The following is a 15,950-nucleotide window of genomic DNA, read 5'->3' on the forward strand; positions in this document are numbered from 1 at the left end:
CTCTGGATCTAATTCCCTGCTAAGATGCTCTGTCAGTCAAGAAAGGTGAAAGATTTTAAAAATACAAGTTAGGTTACCTTTGTGGTAATACAAATTGTGTGTAGGCTTAATGAAAGTTCAAAAATGCTCTGTGATTCTTATTAGGAAATTAAGTTATTTCCATGAATGTGAAAAACCACTGCTGTCAAAGAATTGTTCTACAATTAAAGGAAAAGCCCAGAGAAAAATCAAAACCTGTTGTCTGCAGAGAGGACCTGTAAGTACAGTGATACCTCCTACAAATAGAGTGCACTTGCAGGGCATGAGAGAAAGGTAGCAACAACTCCATATAATACAAAAGCCATTTGCTGATACACTATGTCTGTGGTTCCAGAATCCTACATACTTGGTGAGGATCACAACTGCAAAACAGAAGTGCAGAGACAAACATAATGAATGAAAGGTTATGCTGGAGAAAAATCACAGAAGACAAAATATAACACTTTATTAAAAATTAGTGTTCAACTTCCATTTAATGCACTGATAAAAGAGAAAACACTTTAATCAATAGCTAATATTGTTACTGCATTAACTAAGTATTTTATCCATAAGGCTGACCCCTAAAAATTAAACACAAAACAAAGCCTGTTGCTATAAGAAAACAGCTTGATCACAGAATGTCAGTTTAAACAAGATCAGCAGCCATATTTGCTATCCTCTGGATACAAAATATTATAGAAATCCAAAGTCTTTTACTACTATTAAACAAGTTAAGCTTCAACATCCCTCTGAGGTAGGGAAGGGTCTTCCCACCATTATTACAGATGAGGAAAAATTGCGCACACACAGAAAAACTGATTTGCTGTATGTCACTGAGTTGAGTTAGTGGCAAACCTGGAAATAGGACTCATGCCCACTCATCTCTTAATAAAACCTCAGCTCTCCTAACAGAATGGATGCTGTGAAATTTGTCTGTAAAGATTTAATGCCAAGGATTGTCAGAGGATATGATCTAATTGTGTAAGACAGGGACTGCTGGGTCAGATGCATTTAGTTAAGGTATACTTCATCACTATTTCCAAGAGTGAATTATGTCGGAAAAATAAAAAAACCTCAAGGAAAAAAAAAAAAATCTAATCAAGACCACAATAAGCATTGCCTGTTCCAAGCAGAATGCAGCTTTTCACTAACACCACAGTATCGGTCCCCCCAAAGCCCTCCCAGTCTCAGTCAGTTGTTTTATATGTTAACTAAGTAGTGCAAGAGAGAAAAAGTCAGCAGAATGGAACATTACCATAGGATAAATGTCTCCTGTTCCAAAAACTAAATGTCAAGGTGAAGGTTAAACATTTAGTTTTGTCTCGGCATTTATCAAGCAGTTGGAGGCAGCTACCCTGCAGAACTCTCTCTTTTGACATTATTGCCCAATTAACACTGATACTGAAAAGCTGTTTAACATAAGACATTCATTCAAGGCACCAAGGCTCCTCTGCAGAAAGACTGAGGCTGTTTTGCAATATGCTAGGACCCCATTACAGAAACATGCGACCCTTTATTACAGTACTTGTGCATAGATGTCAGTTAATGTTTTCCATTCATTCTCTCAGTCTGCTAATATAATACTGGAATGCGCAAAAGTTCCTATAAATTTAGGAGCGAAAAGAACTGCTAGTCAAACCCAACCACGCATATTTAACGGAGATATCTCAGCCACGTCCTGAAAATCTTACCAGGACAAAGAACACCAAGACCATGGCTTTGAAACGTCTTTTGACATAGAACTTCAGTGTATGCAATTAGATTATTACTCTGAGTAAAGCTTACAGACTGTCCACAGTGGCCAAACATTGTTTAACATCATTCCAGTTCTAGTCATAATTTAATCTGAAAGCAGATATTTTGTGATCAGTACTAACTGGGGGTAGAGAAGGGAGAATGAATGAGAATCAAGAGAAAGTGGTGAAATGAAAAGGATATCTGTACATACTTAAAGAACATTCGTAACTGCTTACAGTTCTTACTGATATTCCACATTCCACAAATACCAAGTTATTTTGCACTTTTGAAAAGATCGTCACAACCCAGATGGTTCTCAAAACAGTTTGTTTCCAAGATTAATCTAAACTCAAATCAGAAATTAATACTACTTGTTGGCTATGGGAGGCAGGGAAAACCAACTAAAACAAAAACCAAGCTTATCTCTGCTCCTTATAGTGTAATAATTCACTATTTGAATCCATTTCATTAATGAATCCTGGGAGTACAGAAGCCAACCATGGAGTGAAAGCCTCTGGACTAGCACATGGATCTGACACTCATTCTCTTTCACACACTCCTTCCCATACCCCTGAGAAAAGAAATGCAAAAATGTCATTTTTCTGCTTATAACTTCTTTTAAACACAATTTTCCAAGGCTACCAGCATCACTTACTTTATTTGTTAACATCCACTATGATAGTTACAAGAAAAAATTAATATAAATCATTTGCCAAGAAAAAGAAGTGCCACGCATGAATTTTAAATGGCAGTCTTATTTGTTACAAGCTGAAAAAAAACATACAAGAGAATAAATTGAAGCTATCACAGCACAAGATACCACTACAGGCTCCGCTGGTAGCTTCAAAGCACCCACCACAGTGTAATTTAAATAGTATCAGTGGAGGGAAAAAAATAGAAAAAAAAAAAAATCCACATCACACTAGCAGAATTAAGGAAAAAAAAATAACACAAAAGTCTTTGTCAAAACCAATCTCAGCAGCTGTATTTTCACTGGCACAACAGAAAAACCAGCTGGAAAACAACATACAGAAAGCAATATAAAAAGAAAAGGTTATTAGAGTTTTAAAGAGGCCTTTCACAAAAAGGCAGGTGCAATACTGTGGCAATGCTACTTCCTGAACGTGAGGAGAATTAAATGAATGCCCGCCACACAGAGAGGACCAGCTAGGCAATAAAATCCTGAAAGTCTACAGCCACTAGTGTTTCCTTACCAAGCCTCAACAACTTTATTTTCAAAAACCTAAATGAGTGGAAATACTTTTTTGCTCCCTCCTCTGCTTCTATTACTACCAAACCAACTACCATCTTATCTCTACTTATGAAATCATTGTATTAATTTGGGATTATTTTCTGCCAGGCTTTTGCAGTAATTTGCTTTAGAACTTATAGGTAGATTTGGCACTGGTCAAAGCAGTTCAAGACTAACTGTTGTGGAATCCAAAGCTCCCATGTTCACGTACAATATGGAAACGCAAAAGCAGTTGTGGAGCACGCTTCACCAGTGTCACGCAGCCATAGCTGCCCGTGAGTGGCCACCAAGTAAGAACCATTTAGGACAGGGGCAAAATTCGAATCTGCAACCTCCAGCTGCAACGTACAAGCCAACATTTAAAAAGACGGTAACAACTTTTCATACTAAACTTGAAATTGGTTCCAGACACCCAATTTGCAGAGCAGCCTTGTCTCCAACCTTCTGAAAGACCCTTTACAATTAGCTCCAAGCCAAGCCCTCAGAATAGAAGTGATTATTTCAGCTTAAAATTCAGTATAAGCTACCTCTCTTGCTGGTGTCCAAAGCCTCTTACAGTTTCATGGTGGATCAAGGTTTTTATGACTATTCTCTTTCCACTTCAACTTCTGTGCTCCAAAAGGGATTCAGAACACAAAACTTGAATTCACCCTTCAGTATGTGAACGTGACCTAGCCTTATAAAATGTTGTTTAGTCTGTATTTTCCCAGCCACTGCAATTTTTCCCCTGCTGCCTGAGAAATTTAACATCTAATAGCACTTCTGGGCCACAGGAAGAAACAAGTGTAAAACTAATCCCCCAGATTGCCATTGTTTATATAAGCAGAATTACACTATCACAAGCCTAAACAATGGCAACTTTGCCACAATGTATTCCTGACATTTGCTTACTTGAAGAAGTCTCTTCCTTCACCATAACCTTTTCTCCATCTCCCAAGACAAGTCATTACATAGATATTTAAATTTTCAAAGTTTTCTCATTTTTCACAAGGGAAGATTTTTTCTGTGACTTGACTCTCACCTCTTTGGAAGACCCAGCCTTAGGATTAATGACTTTTAAAGACAGCTACCTTGGAGCACAAACCTTTGTATGTGTACTGGGGGAAAAGAGGTGTGACAAGGCACACATGCAGTGCACGACTACTGGCTAGCTAACCATTTCTTCTGGGGGTTATGAGATACAGTGTTTGCTAAGAGTAGTCACGTTCAAGTTCTCTCCATCCCCTCTTCGGTATCTTGACTTAAGAACTGGAAGTTCCATTATACAAAACCCTAAAAGAACAGGTATATGGAAAAAGATTTGAGTCACACCATCTCATTCAGCAAAAGCAGCACTTCTCACAGGAAGTAAGAGAACTGGCAAGTCATTAGCTACGAAAGAGCAACCACAAACTGTCAGAATCGGTGTTCCAAATTCCATTCCTCATGTGGCATGAAGAGGGGGCCAGTCTGTATTTAAAGCACGTGGTGCAAAATTACCCTCTTAGTTCTCAAAGCCCTTGGCCTTTAGTGTTGCTTTGTGCACACAAATGCCCATTTGCTTCTCTAAGGAGCCAAGAAGCCAAATGAAGATCAATCCACAGAGTCCAGCTGATCCCTCCCCACCTCCTGATCCCCCTCAAAGAATTATTGATGCAAGCCTTGACACCAAACCCTTTCTCCTCGACTGATACGCTAGTGGCCAAGCTGACGGTCATCGTAGGTGCTGTATCTCTTCACATGGATTCGGCGCACTCGGTCACGAAGTTCAAAACCCTCGTCATCCTCACTGTGAGATGCCTGGCTTCGGCTCCTGCTTGTTGCTTCCAGCAGGGAGTTATCAGGAACCCGTGGTGTTTCATATAGCAGGACATTTAGTGTTTCCTCATAAATTCGTGCCTCTGGGAATTCAACCTACAAAAAACAGCACGTGTCCTTTTCCTGACCCAGACAGGATAGCAGGACTGAACACATACCAGTAAGTAAAAAGACACGCGAGGCATAAAAAGACACACACTATAAGGAGGGTAAACCAGTTGTAAATGAGAAAGATGAGCAAAGCAGTCTAATTCCTAGTAGAGGATTCCTCCCACCACCAGGTCACCTACCTCAACTCTTCTTTTAGGTGGTTCTAGAACGGAATACAGTATTTCTGATTCTTAAGTGCTATTGTTGGACCCTGGTCACCTTACCTGCACCACTGCAAGTCAGAAGTTAACTCATGAAGTTAGGGAAACTCTGTATATTTATCATGCTAATCATTACCATATTTTTATGCATGTAATTTGTCTCTTTAGGATGTACTGTGCTTGAAAGCAAGTCTTTAGGTAATGATTGCAAAATCAGAGGTGGGAAGACTATAAGAAGAATCTCCAGAAATGAGGGGAACTCAAGATACATTGATTATTGGGAATCTGCACTCCCGCTGAATTTTTTTTTAAACAGACATTCTATAGTTTTGCACATAAAAGCACAATGAGAATAAAAATATCGTGTTTCTAAACACTGTCTGAGCTCAAGTTTCCATTTTATTAATTTAATCCATCCATTTCAGTTATTCTGGTGGGGACAAATCAGTTTCAGTCTTCTCCTTTTTGGCATATATTTTCCAACACTCTGGAGATACTTATAGTCCCACACACAACCACTTAGTTCAATTACATGCAGTGATTACATCAGTGCAAGTGAAACACAGTACAAAGTAACTGCAATGAAGTAAACTTATGTAGGTATAATTAAGAGCAGAATTAGATCTTTACTCCATTTAATTAGAGAAATTTAAAGGCATTTACATGCTTTAGAGACACAAAGTCCATCAGCTTTAAGAGACTAGTGCTAACATGCACGTGCTTTCAGAATTACCAGTCTTCCCTTCCGCAAACTTGCTACCATATTTAGACTTCTCTGAATTCACAGAATTATGCAACAGCTCCTACTGAGACACCAGCTCACCCAGCAGCCCCCTCAGCAGCGAGCCATCCTAGTCATTTCCATGTCACTGACCAGCACTTTCAGTCGATATTCAGGAGAGTTGGTATCAAAGCTTTCCCAATAAGTGATATCGCTTGCCCTTAGCAATTGGGCTTAAGTTATACAAAGTCTGTATCTTTCTGCAACGTATCATCAACCTGATTTTTTTTAAACCGTAAGAGACAGGTGGGTAAAACTTCATTACCTTGGTTTGCTTCTTCTCTGTAGCGTACACTATAGAGGTACAACAGACTTCAGCAAGTTTCCGACCCTGCCCATAGAAAGACCAGCAGCAGATTTCGTCCCCTATAACATCCTTAATGAAAAGAACTCTGCCGTTGAATCGGAGAGAGAGTTTGTCAAACAGTTCTATGTTCTTCAGTAAGTTGTCATCTGAGTTACTGAAACACAGCAACAAAAGAAGGAATACGTTTTTTGTGGGTTTTCAGCTGGCCATCTCTACAGGATTTGCACGCCTATGCCACCACAGTTTTAAGCATTGATCTAACTGCAGAATACAAATAAGTAGTGACTCATCGCCATATGCTGCCAAGAAAAGAGAGGGTAATAGCCAATTTCAGATACAAATAAGATGCTGTGATCCTCATGAGCAAACACACCAGCCTTTAGAGGTCAAGTTATATAATTAATAACGACAGCACAATTTCCCAAATCATTACATCAACTACAACTATCTCTTGACTGACGCTCAAGATGATTAAATCACATGCTAACTGCAGTTCTCTTTAGCTTAGGAACAGCAAACGTCCAAAGAGTCAATGCATGTTTGAAGGCCAGCTAAAAAGCAAGGTGCTCTGCGCATAGCACTACTGATACCATACACAAATTTCTAGGGTGAATGTATTCTTAAGAAAGTAAGTTTTATTGACAGCCAAGGCAACATAGGATTTTAGTTACTTTTCAAAGATCTAGATGTTCTAGAGAAAAAAAAAATACACATTGTATTATAGCTTCAAAATCAAGTAAAGCTATTCTTAACATTTAAAATATTTTATTTAAACAACACCACAGCCAATCAATGTCCAATTTGATTAAATAAAAAAAAAAATCTAAAAGCTTTACTCCTCTGACATTAGCTTGAATGTAGCTGCATAGAAAAGAAGTACTCTGTGACCCTTTGTCTCTTTTTATAGGTGGCTGGGAAATTATGTGTGGATACATGGAAATCAGTGAACATACTGCGTAGACGACAAAGCCAACCTTGCTAGCTCTAACAGTAAAATTCCTTACTCTATGGACCCTGAAGCTCAAAGTTCACACCTTGCTGCCAAGAATCTACCCAGAAACATGACACTGTACTTTTGTATGCAGTATCTTAACTTTTGCAAATGGTCCAGGAAGGCTGTGAGATACTTGTGAACTGACACTGCTAAGAAGAACAGCCGACAGGGCTTTACATAAACTACTTAGTCTGAGAAGTATTTCTGCTCAAAACTTATCAAAAAAGCATGATGTACAACCAGAGAAAATCTTCAGCTCACAAAAATCATTTGATAAAGCAATCTGGGATTCAGCCAGTGACAAGTCCCAGCCTCTGTCAAGTGGCAGAGCTGGGAAAAAAACGTGGAAGTCTTCATCCATTTATGTTAGTAGACCACACTGACAACGTAACTGAGAAAGCTCCTTTTACACTGTTGAATAGGAAGAACAGAAGGAAAAAAATCTTTACCTGCTAGCAGCCAATATGGAATTTTGAATAAAGATGCCTCATTTAAACACCATCGAGGCATGCAGATTCATGTGCAAGGAATAATTAGAACTCTGCAGCTAGCTGAGATACCAGCACCTCCTGGTATCTAGGATTCTGTTGCTCTCATTACTAGTACGTTTACATTTCCAGAGCCATGGTGACTAATGTGCTATCCTGTGCTTGCTTTAGCATCACTGCCGTAAGCTAAAGGGTAACACAGGGAGGAGTCCAATACGACTGGCAGATACAGAATGCAGTCTGCTGAAAAACAGGCTGCTCTTCAGCACTCCCACAGGTAGCATTTCCTGACTACCTGGAATATCACGACTGCTAGAATCCATCTCAGACAGACAGACAATCAGTTTGACTAGAGAAAAAAAGCTTCCAAGATTGCACCTCAGACTGAAAAGGCCAAAAATGGGGAGTCTGCATAGCATAAAGGATTACCCACATCGCTTCAATGACTGGTTTGGGAAAATCCAAAGCCGTTCTGATAGCATCGTAACAGAGGGATCGTGATAGTTACAGCATAGAACTAAATAAATAATGTTACTTTATTCAGCAGGAAAGCCAATAAATTCTTGCTCTGGCCCTAACTGGGTCATCCCTCAGCAGAACAGACACTTTCCTTTGTAACCAAATGATTAATTCACTTAGAGGCGCTGGAACATCAAGAACATCTGTAGGTCAGAGTACGAGAGTGCTGGCAGGGGTATATGCAGACTCAAAAGTAAAGCTAAACTGACGAGGCAGCAACGTGGCTGCATCAGCTTGGCACTGACGAGGTAACACTCTGCTTACCAGTTTGTGCTGCGTTACCTAAGTTACATCTGATTTCAGCCAATAATAGCCTCATCGTTCTTACCTCTTGCCCCTTGTTTCTGTTCATCTGTCTCACACAACTGAACAGTACACTAGACTTCAACTGATACAGTTTGTTGTGTTTTCCCCCCCATTTAGATTCACATCAGTCAAAAACAACTGCACTCAAATACACAGAAAAGCACTGCTGTTAAAAAAAAAAAAAAAAGACACCCAAAACAAACCAAATGAAAAAAAATCCAAGTTAGGTCATACCACATATTTCTCCACTCCCATAGTCAAAGGAAAACTTTCCCATTACAGCAGGGAAAAAAACTGACATACCTGGTGTAGGAGTATTTATTGTTGCTTCTATTATAAAGCAGCTTAACAACAGGCTAGTGGGAGAGAAAGAAAAAAAGCAGAAAGTTAAGTTCTGTGTTTGAATACACTCAGCAAAAATTCAATTTCTCACTGGGTAGTTGTAGAAAAGCAGTTACTTTCATTGACGATTCTATCAGTCTCTCTTCTTCTTTTGGAGATGTGATAATAGGGATGCTACAGACAGGTTCATACACGTCTTTCTTGTCCTGTTTTAAAGAAAGAAGAGAGAGAGGAAATAAACGTGAGAGATAAATGCTAAAGCTAACATCTGCTGCTGCTGTCTTCTCCAACCCCTCCCAGCCATGTTCCCAAATCCTGTGATGCAAAGGAAAAGCTCTGTGTTGCTATGGTAACCACACAGCATTACCTGGATCTGCAACCCAGAGGTTTCTTATCCCCAGAAGGCAGGAGTAATTGAAATATTGGGATGCAGGTGGATGTCCTTCTTAGCTATAGCGTGGACTCTGAGCTCAAGTCATATTTGACTTAAGTGGGTTTATTATTCTATCCTTTTTGGAAGAGAAGGATAGTAAGAGTTTGCACTAGTTTTAATCAACTCAAAACACTGCAGTATACAAGAATATCAGCTGCTACGAACCAAACATTTGGCAAGAACAGCACATCACCAAAACGGACCTCGGCCCCTTGTGATACAAAGGCAACAATTAAGAGTGCGTAGCACAGTCTGTGACTCCAGATTCCTCATGCAGCAAATTAAGGAAAGCTCAATAGCTAATAGGAAAGCCTTAGAACATTTTGGTTTTAGAAGAAAGGTTTCAAATTCCAAACCAGAAGGAAAATTGTCAGTGTGGCTTTGCTCTTCTTTCAGCAGATACAAGTATGTTGAACCTAGTATGTGAGGCATTTATTAATTACCAAGTTTTGTCCTGCAAGAAACATTCATTTCACAATTTTAAGACTAATAATAAGTTATATACATTGCACCTGGGCTAACCTTATTAAAAAGGTTGGCAGAACAAGCTGGTTTCAATCAGCTGAAGGCATAGGGACTTGTAAAGTGAATAAAGCTACTATGGGCTTACGTATTTGCAAAACTGATACAAAGAAAAGTCCTTAAAGCACTCAGTGCTTACCATACAGGTCATTTTTTCCACTAAGATTCAAACTTTGAAAAAAGTTACCATGCTTTCAAAGATTCAAACACATTCTGGCTATAAATATTATCTAATTAGAAGTGACATAATGTGGGGGAAATTTAGATAAATGCCATAAGGTCTTTTAAATCATATGCTCAAGATAATCATATTTATTCAATCAGTTTCCTTTAAATTTCTGACTTTTATTTCATTTCACACAAGAGGAACTCATTCACTATCTACTTCCTAAATAAAATTTAAAAAAAAAAGACACAGAAAAGAACTAGGCCCTCTATTTAAATGACAAATTGTAAATACAGTTTCTACTTTATTCACTCTCCTGGCATCCCTGTGAAGTAGAAAAGTGCTATTGCCATTCTGAGGGGGCAGCTGGACAACCGAATGGAAGCACAAAGGGAAATGATTATCCATCATACCAGACATCTCCAAAATGACAGGAACTCGAACCTACATCTCACATTTTCTAGATTCATATCATTTAACCATTAATCTTCCTCTTCTTACAAAAAAATAGCTCTCTTGATAATGCAACCACCCCACTAATCGCACTAAATGCCTTCAGAGCAGAGGCTCCTGTGGCCTGGAAGGCTGTGCCATCATAGCACATGGGTCTGAAAACATTTCCAGGGTGATCATAAACTAAATTTCATCTCTTAATCAAAGCATCACAGAATCTCAGGTGTGCATACAGAGAGAGGATAACTATCGCTTCGATAAACATACTGGATAAACTCTTAGAACTTACCTGACTGCTGTCTCATTTTCTTTCCAGGCTACCTTGTACACCTAAGACTAGACGCCGTCTCTAAGGCCATAAAATACTCTCTCAAGTTGTCTTAGGCAAATTTTATAAGCCAAACACCCATGAAAAACTTTAGAGGCTACTTCTGTTTCTTACCTGCAGGGCTGCTTGGCACATGTCCACTAAGCCCTGAATGAGATAATATTTGGCTTCTGCCATCAACTCTTTGATCTCCTGTCTGTGTTTTGGAAGTGCAATCGTGTCATCTCGGAGATAGTTTAAAATTGTTCCGAAGTGCTTCCCACAACGGTCTATAAGGATCCAGCCTGAAAAATAACCATCGCATCATTTCAACCACCTCAACATTAGGGAACAAGAAAAAGTTCCTCGCAGAGGTTAAATAAGCCTAATGTTTCCTGAAACTGCACATGACAGTCTTCCCATTTCATTTAGTGAAAGTCTTTACTGATCTTGGGCAGATTGAAGTTGGTTACAGAACAGAAACGGACAGTGGAACTACTCCTTCCATACCTCCTGTGCGTTCTCACTACTCTCCAGCACCCCAAAAGAAATGTGACTGTGCTCTATCAAGTGATCAGTCAGTGGGCTGCCTGACCAAAATTATCATCTGTGCTCTGTCTTTTCTGTATTAGGTTCTGATTAAAGGAACGGACCTTTTTAACTACTATAGGAAGTCTAATTTACATCTATTTAACTGACCCTCCAAGCCATTCAAACCTTAAAAGAAAAAAAAAAGGCCAAAAAAGCAGCTTACTGTTAGGTAGGTTGTTTCTTTTACTTAGAGACTTGTCATATTTCCAGCAAAATTGGGGTGTGCTATATTTGCAGGGGAATAAATGTAGTAACTGCTGCTACAGTGTAATGCTGGGCAATCAGAAACTTATCACTAAGAAAGCCAAGGAAAGACTAGAAGAGCGAATTCACAAATGTTTGCAGCAAGTAGATCTGGGATAAGTTCTGTGGCCTAACAAGAAGGATTTGGCAGTTTTCCAACCACATCTTCTGCTGTTGTTCAGGGTTAGAGAGAGAAATGTTCCCAAGATGCTAAAAGGTAGACTAACCCAGAAAACCAGTCTGGGAAAAGAGCTGTTCTAGTCTCCAAACAGGAGCAAAGCACAGAACAGAGACAGATCAGGAGGGAGCGGAGAGGGCATGCAGCACAGGAAACAGCAGCAGACAGACAGTTCTTGCCATTTTAAAACATCCCTGAAGTCACATTCACTAGGAAACAGGATGTCTGACATAGGCAGAGGGCTTAATGCAGTGCCAACCCCCTTTCCATAATGTGGAAGGCAGGCAAAAAAAGTGCTATTTTGGGATCTAGGTACGGAAAACAACATGAGAATGTAAGCTAAACCACTGCTAGATTCTCCAGCTGTAGCTGTCAGAACATGAACCTTGTTTTCCACTCAGGCTGAGGCTCTTACAAAACCGCTGGACTAAATGGATTTAGTTGTAAGTAACACGCAACAGGACCCAGCCTACTGAAGGGGAGCTTGGTTTAAAGGACGTGCAAAATGCACAAGGAGTTGTTTCAGTTTAAGCAGACACACTGTTGTGCATCAAGTTTAAACTGACGTCATCTGGGCACGCAGAAGAGCTTTCGCATGGGAGTGTTCAGAAACACTAAGAGGTTAAATACTTGCCAACCTCTCCCAGCCTCTTCTCCAGAGTGCCACAACCCTCCTTCCTGAGGTGCCATTCTTCCCCAGACTACTAAGGACTGGAAAATGAAAGCACTTGTAGCCATTACCGATATTGGTGGTCTTATTTGTTCTACGCTCTACAATGTATTACGGATTTTTATAACGCCAATATTCAGTGTCCAGCAGGAGGTGACATATTACTTGACTGATGGCTAAATACTGTCACAGCGTCATAAGCCACAGTGGAACATGCTACTGGGAGAAAAAAAAAAAAAAGAATTTTCAACATAGCAAGCAAGGCTCTTCTGAGTTTTGAAGATGAAGACTGAATGTCTCTCCCCACACACGCATTTTGAATGATGCCACTACATGACACCACATAAATGACAACCCACATACTGTCTGTTCAGTCTTCACAACAACAGCAACAATCTGCACACCAGCTGTGATCGCAGGAAAGAGAACCAGTCCTTCTGCTAGTTAATTTTAGCAACAAAAGAACACCTTTTTATAAAGCACGGAAGATCATTAGCGTCAATGGGACTTGGCTGCCTAATGTTCCAAGCTATTTTTGGAATCTATCTTTCCCTACATCCTTAACTGAGCGCAGTCTTAAGATATTTAAGAAACCACCACCAAAACCCAGTTGTTTTACAAAATTCTCAACAACAACAGATATTCCCTTACCCTCCTTGTCTGTGAGCACTTCCATTCTGCCGCTGAACATGGCCTTCAGCATGGTGTCGTGCCTGGTCAGCACTTGTACTGTAGTGTAATATAAAGAGCCCCCAACATTCAGTCGCACATACTTGTTACCAAGGCTGCCCCCCTTGAAGCTGCAAGTTTTGGGCTTGGGCCCCGCGGCTGGACAAAGGGTGGTGGTTAGACACGTGTCCCCCGACATCTCCTTCTGTAGGTAGATGACAACCCTGCAGAGCGTGGGCTTGATGGATTCCGCCGTGATTGGGGAAGAGTCAGGAGTCACCAGGTGAGGACGCCAAGGCAAAAGCAGTCATACCCACTGGGCCCTTGAAACAGAAATGCATAAGATCAGTACAAAAGCCTGGAATTTCCATTTGCAACAAAATAAAGAAGAGCCGCTTCCAGTAGATTCCTCAGGACACATCTGTGCCCATTCTGACAAAACAAGATGTAGCTGTTTTTCAGACAACGTACGTGGCAGTGTAACGGCTGCTCATCACCATGCAGTTGCATTACTGTTAGCAGGGAGACACACTAAACTTTCCTGGACTTCCTGTCATTTTGTCTCCAGCCAACACCACAAACACCACACAATACCACAGTCCAAGTTTAATCGCTAGCTGGAATTCCGTTTCCTCTCAACCTCCCCAAAGAATGCAGCTCTCTGTTTGTGCAGAGCTGGAACGCGGTGGTGGAGCTTCCGCACCTCCTCCAGCTGGGCTGGGTATCTGAACTGGGGGGTCGTGGTGGTTGATTTGGTTTTTAACTGGAGACATTTACAAATGCCTCCTCACTGAACTGCTGCACCATAGCATTCTATTTCCTGGCAACTCCTTTCATTCAAAACTCTCCTTCCTCCATCCTGGAATCCTGAGCAGTCAATGTAGTTTTAATTAAAAAGAGTAAATTTAACACCACTCCCCTGCCACGTACATCCAGTCTTGAAATATTTGTCTCAATTAAAAAGCCAGCCAGACATTCACGGCTCCGTTCTCTCTTCCGTCTCACTGTGCTTGTCCTTCCATCCACAGTAAGTTCAAAATGGAAACAAAGAAAGAAGAGAAAGAAATTCTAATGTGCCAGATAAGTTCTTTAACTGGAAAAGTACAAATACAACTTTCTTACCTACTCTTCTTCTAATAAACATTGTTCTCAAAAACATTTTGCTGCTGGGTTTTTTTGTTGTTGTTTTTTAAAAACTCTTCCAGACTACAGATATCTCCTCCCCTCTCTGTTGTGTGCCTGTAGCACATCAGTAACCTTTTATAAATAAATATAATAACCTGCTAATTATATTGCTATTCTTTCAACATCCCTTTTCCTTCTCACCCCACCTCAGCTTTCAACATAGGAAAAACCCCACAATCATCTATCTGTACAGCAAATTGCTTGGCAGCTACAGCTGGTATCTTAAAATTGCCAGAGATTTGAAGAACTGCTGAACTTGGAACACCACCTAAAACACAGCACTGTTCTGCAATGCCTAACCATAGTTAAGCAAACACTACCAACAATGTCTCTTAAGTAACAAGCAGATCATCAAGGCACAAACCAATTCTAAGAATTTTAGTGCCAAAAGAGCTCAGTTTGTCTATAAATGCTTGAACTGGAACACCCACTGGCCACCATCACTCTTTACTTCCAGCTCATCACCATAAACCGCGACAGCGAGCTTCAGCCTGCAGCTGGGCAAGATATTTTAGCTGGCTGCACCGCGGGAATTGAGCGGTCCACGGGCAAACCTGCCAACGGGCAAACCTGCCAACGGGCACTGGCGGCTACAAATGGAATTGGCCAAAAGTCATTCCCAACTGGTAAGCAAGGAGCAGCCAACCCAAAGATTGTGTGTTCCAGCTGTGGCATCACGTGTACTCGAGCGAAGCGGCTGAGGGTTATAGAGAAAGCCATCAGAAATGGTCCAAGCACTGCGAGTCAAAGTTCCCCCTAGCTAGTCCAAGGTGTTCTCTGGAACCCATTACGAACCACTAAACCAAGACCAGAAGCAGCTGCACCTCATCTACGGACAAGACCTTTGGTGACAAGGGAAATACACCTCAGGCCCCCACATTTGTCATCGCTGTCCGGCCCCGCTCCAGCCCCTCGGCAGCCCCTTCTTCACAGAGAAGGCGGCCGGGCCGGCTGTAAGGGGCAGCCCGGGTGCAGAGGGAGCTCACCGGGGCCAGCAGCGACCTGCCTGAACAGCCCCAGCGCGGGGGAGCCTTCGCTCAGTTCTCCCGCTTCAGGAGGGAATTTATTTCTCTGACGAAGCCGAACAAAGCAACATACGAGCAGAACCCCCTATGCAGCCAGCCCTACCGCTCCAACGCCCTCGGTAGCTCACACACCGGGAGGCTCGTGCTGGGAACGGCAACGCAGCCCGGAATTAGCGCCGTTAACACGAGGGGAAGCTCGCCACGTCCCGTCCTCGCCGCCTTGCGCGGGAGCGGGCGGGCTGAGGGACGGGCACACAGCTCGGACACCGCGCCGGGACACGGGCCCCGCCGGCAGCCTCGGGAAAAGGGAGAGCCTGAACAGCGCCTCCCCAGCCGCGACCCCCAGCCCCTTACTGGTTTACACCCAAGGGCCCGCGGGGGAGGGGGCTCCGGTCCCTTCGCGGCGGGGTTCATCCGGCCTCCGGAGCGGCAAACGCAGGCTGGACTGGGCTGGCCCGGCCCGGCCCAGCCCACGCCCGCTGCCCCGGCGGGCCCTCAGCAGCCTGCGCGCCCACGCACCGTCGCGTCGCGTCGCGTCGCGTCCCGTCCCGTCCCGGCGCTCACCCGCCCCGCAGCCCCCGCCGGGCTCATCCCCCCGCCGAGCCGGGAACCGGCAACCCGGAAGCGCTTCCGGGCGCGGCTCCCAGCGCGCCCCG

At 42.2% G+C, this 15,950-nt stretch overlaps 1 protein-coding gene across 3 annotated transcripts; it reads right to left on the reverse strand.

The window, feature by feature from the left end:
• Positions 1-459: 459 nt before the first annotated feature.
• On the reverse strand, positions 460-15,886 carry TNFAIP1 (TNF alpha induced protein 1). 3 transcript variants are annotated; one of them, XM_042791623.1, is made up of 7 exons: positions 15,859-15,886; positions 13,067-13,407; positions 10,869-11,038; positions 8,969-9,058; positions 8,814-8,866; positions 6,162-6,357; positions 460-4,900 (listed from the first exon to the last, which is right to left on the reverse strand). In XM_042791623.1, the coding sequence occupies exons 2-7, from the start codon at positions 13,281-13,283 to the stop codon at positions 4,682-4,684; spliced, it is 945 nt and encodes a 314-aa protein (XP_042647557.1). In that variant the 5' UTR covers positions 13,284-13,407; positions 15,859-15,886; the 3' UTR covers positions 460-4,681. The 3 variants fall into 3 exon arrangements, with proteins under 3 accessions (XP_042647557.1, XP_042647556.1, XP_009963265.1); XM_042791622.1 differs by having other exon boundaries at positions 15,814-15,865; XM_009964963.3 differs by lacking the exon at positions 15,859-15,886 and adding an exon at positions 14,015-14,124.
• Between the last annotated feature and the right edge of the window lie 64 nt (positions 15,887-15,950).

Source organism: Tyto alba, unplaced genomic scaffold (genome assembly GCF_018691265.1).
Source record: "Tyto alba isolate M040663 unplaced genomic scaffold, T.alba_DEE_v4.0 Super-Scaffold_19, whole genome shotgun sequence".
Classification (NCBI taxonomy): domain Eukaryota; kingdom Metazoa; phylum Chordata; class Aves; order Strigiformes; family Tytonidae; genus Tyto; species Tyto alba.

Coding starts and splice junctions, on each gene's coding strand:
- TNFAIP1 (XM_042791623.1), bottom strand. CDS start 13,283: ATGTCGGGGGACACGTGTCTAACCACCACCCTTTGTCCAGCCGCGGGG. Junction 11,039..13,066: donor AGTGCTCACAGACAAGGAGG/GTAAGGGAATAT, acceptor GTTATTTTTCAG/GCTGGATCCTTATAGACCGT. Junction 4,901..6,161: donor CAGAGAAGAAGCAAACCAAG/GTAATGAAGTTT, acceptor TGTTTTTTGTAG/GTTGAATTCCCAGAGGCACG.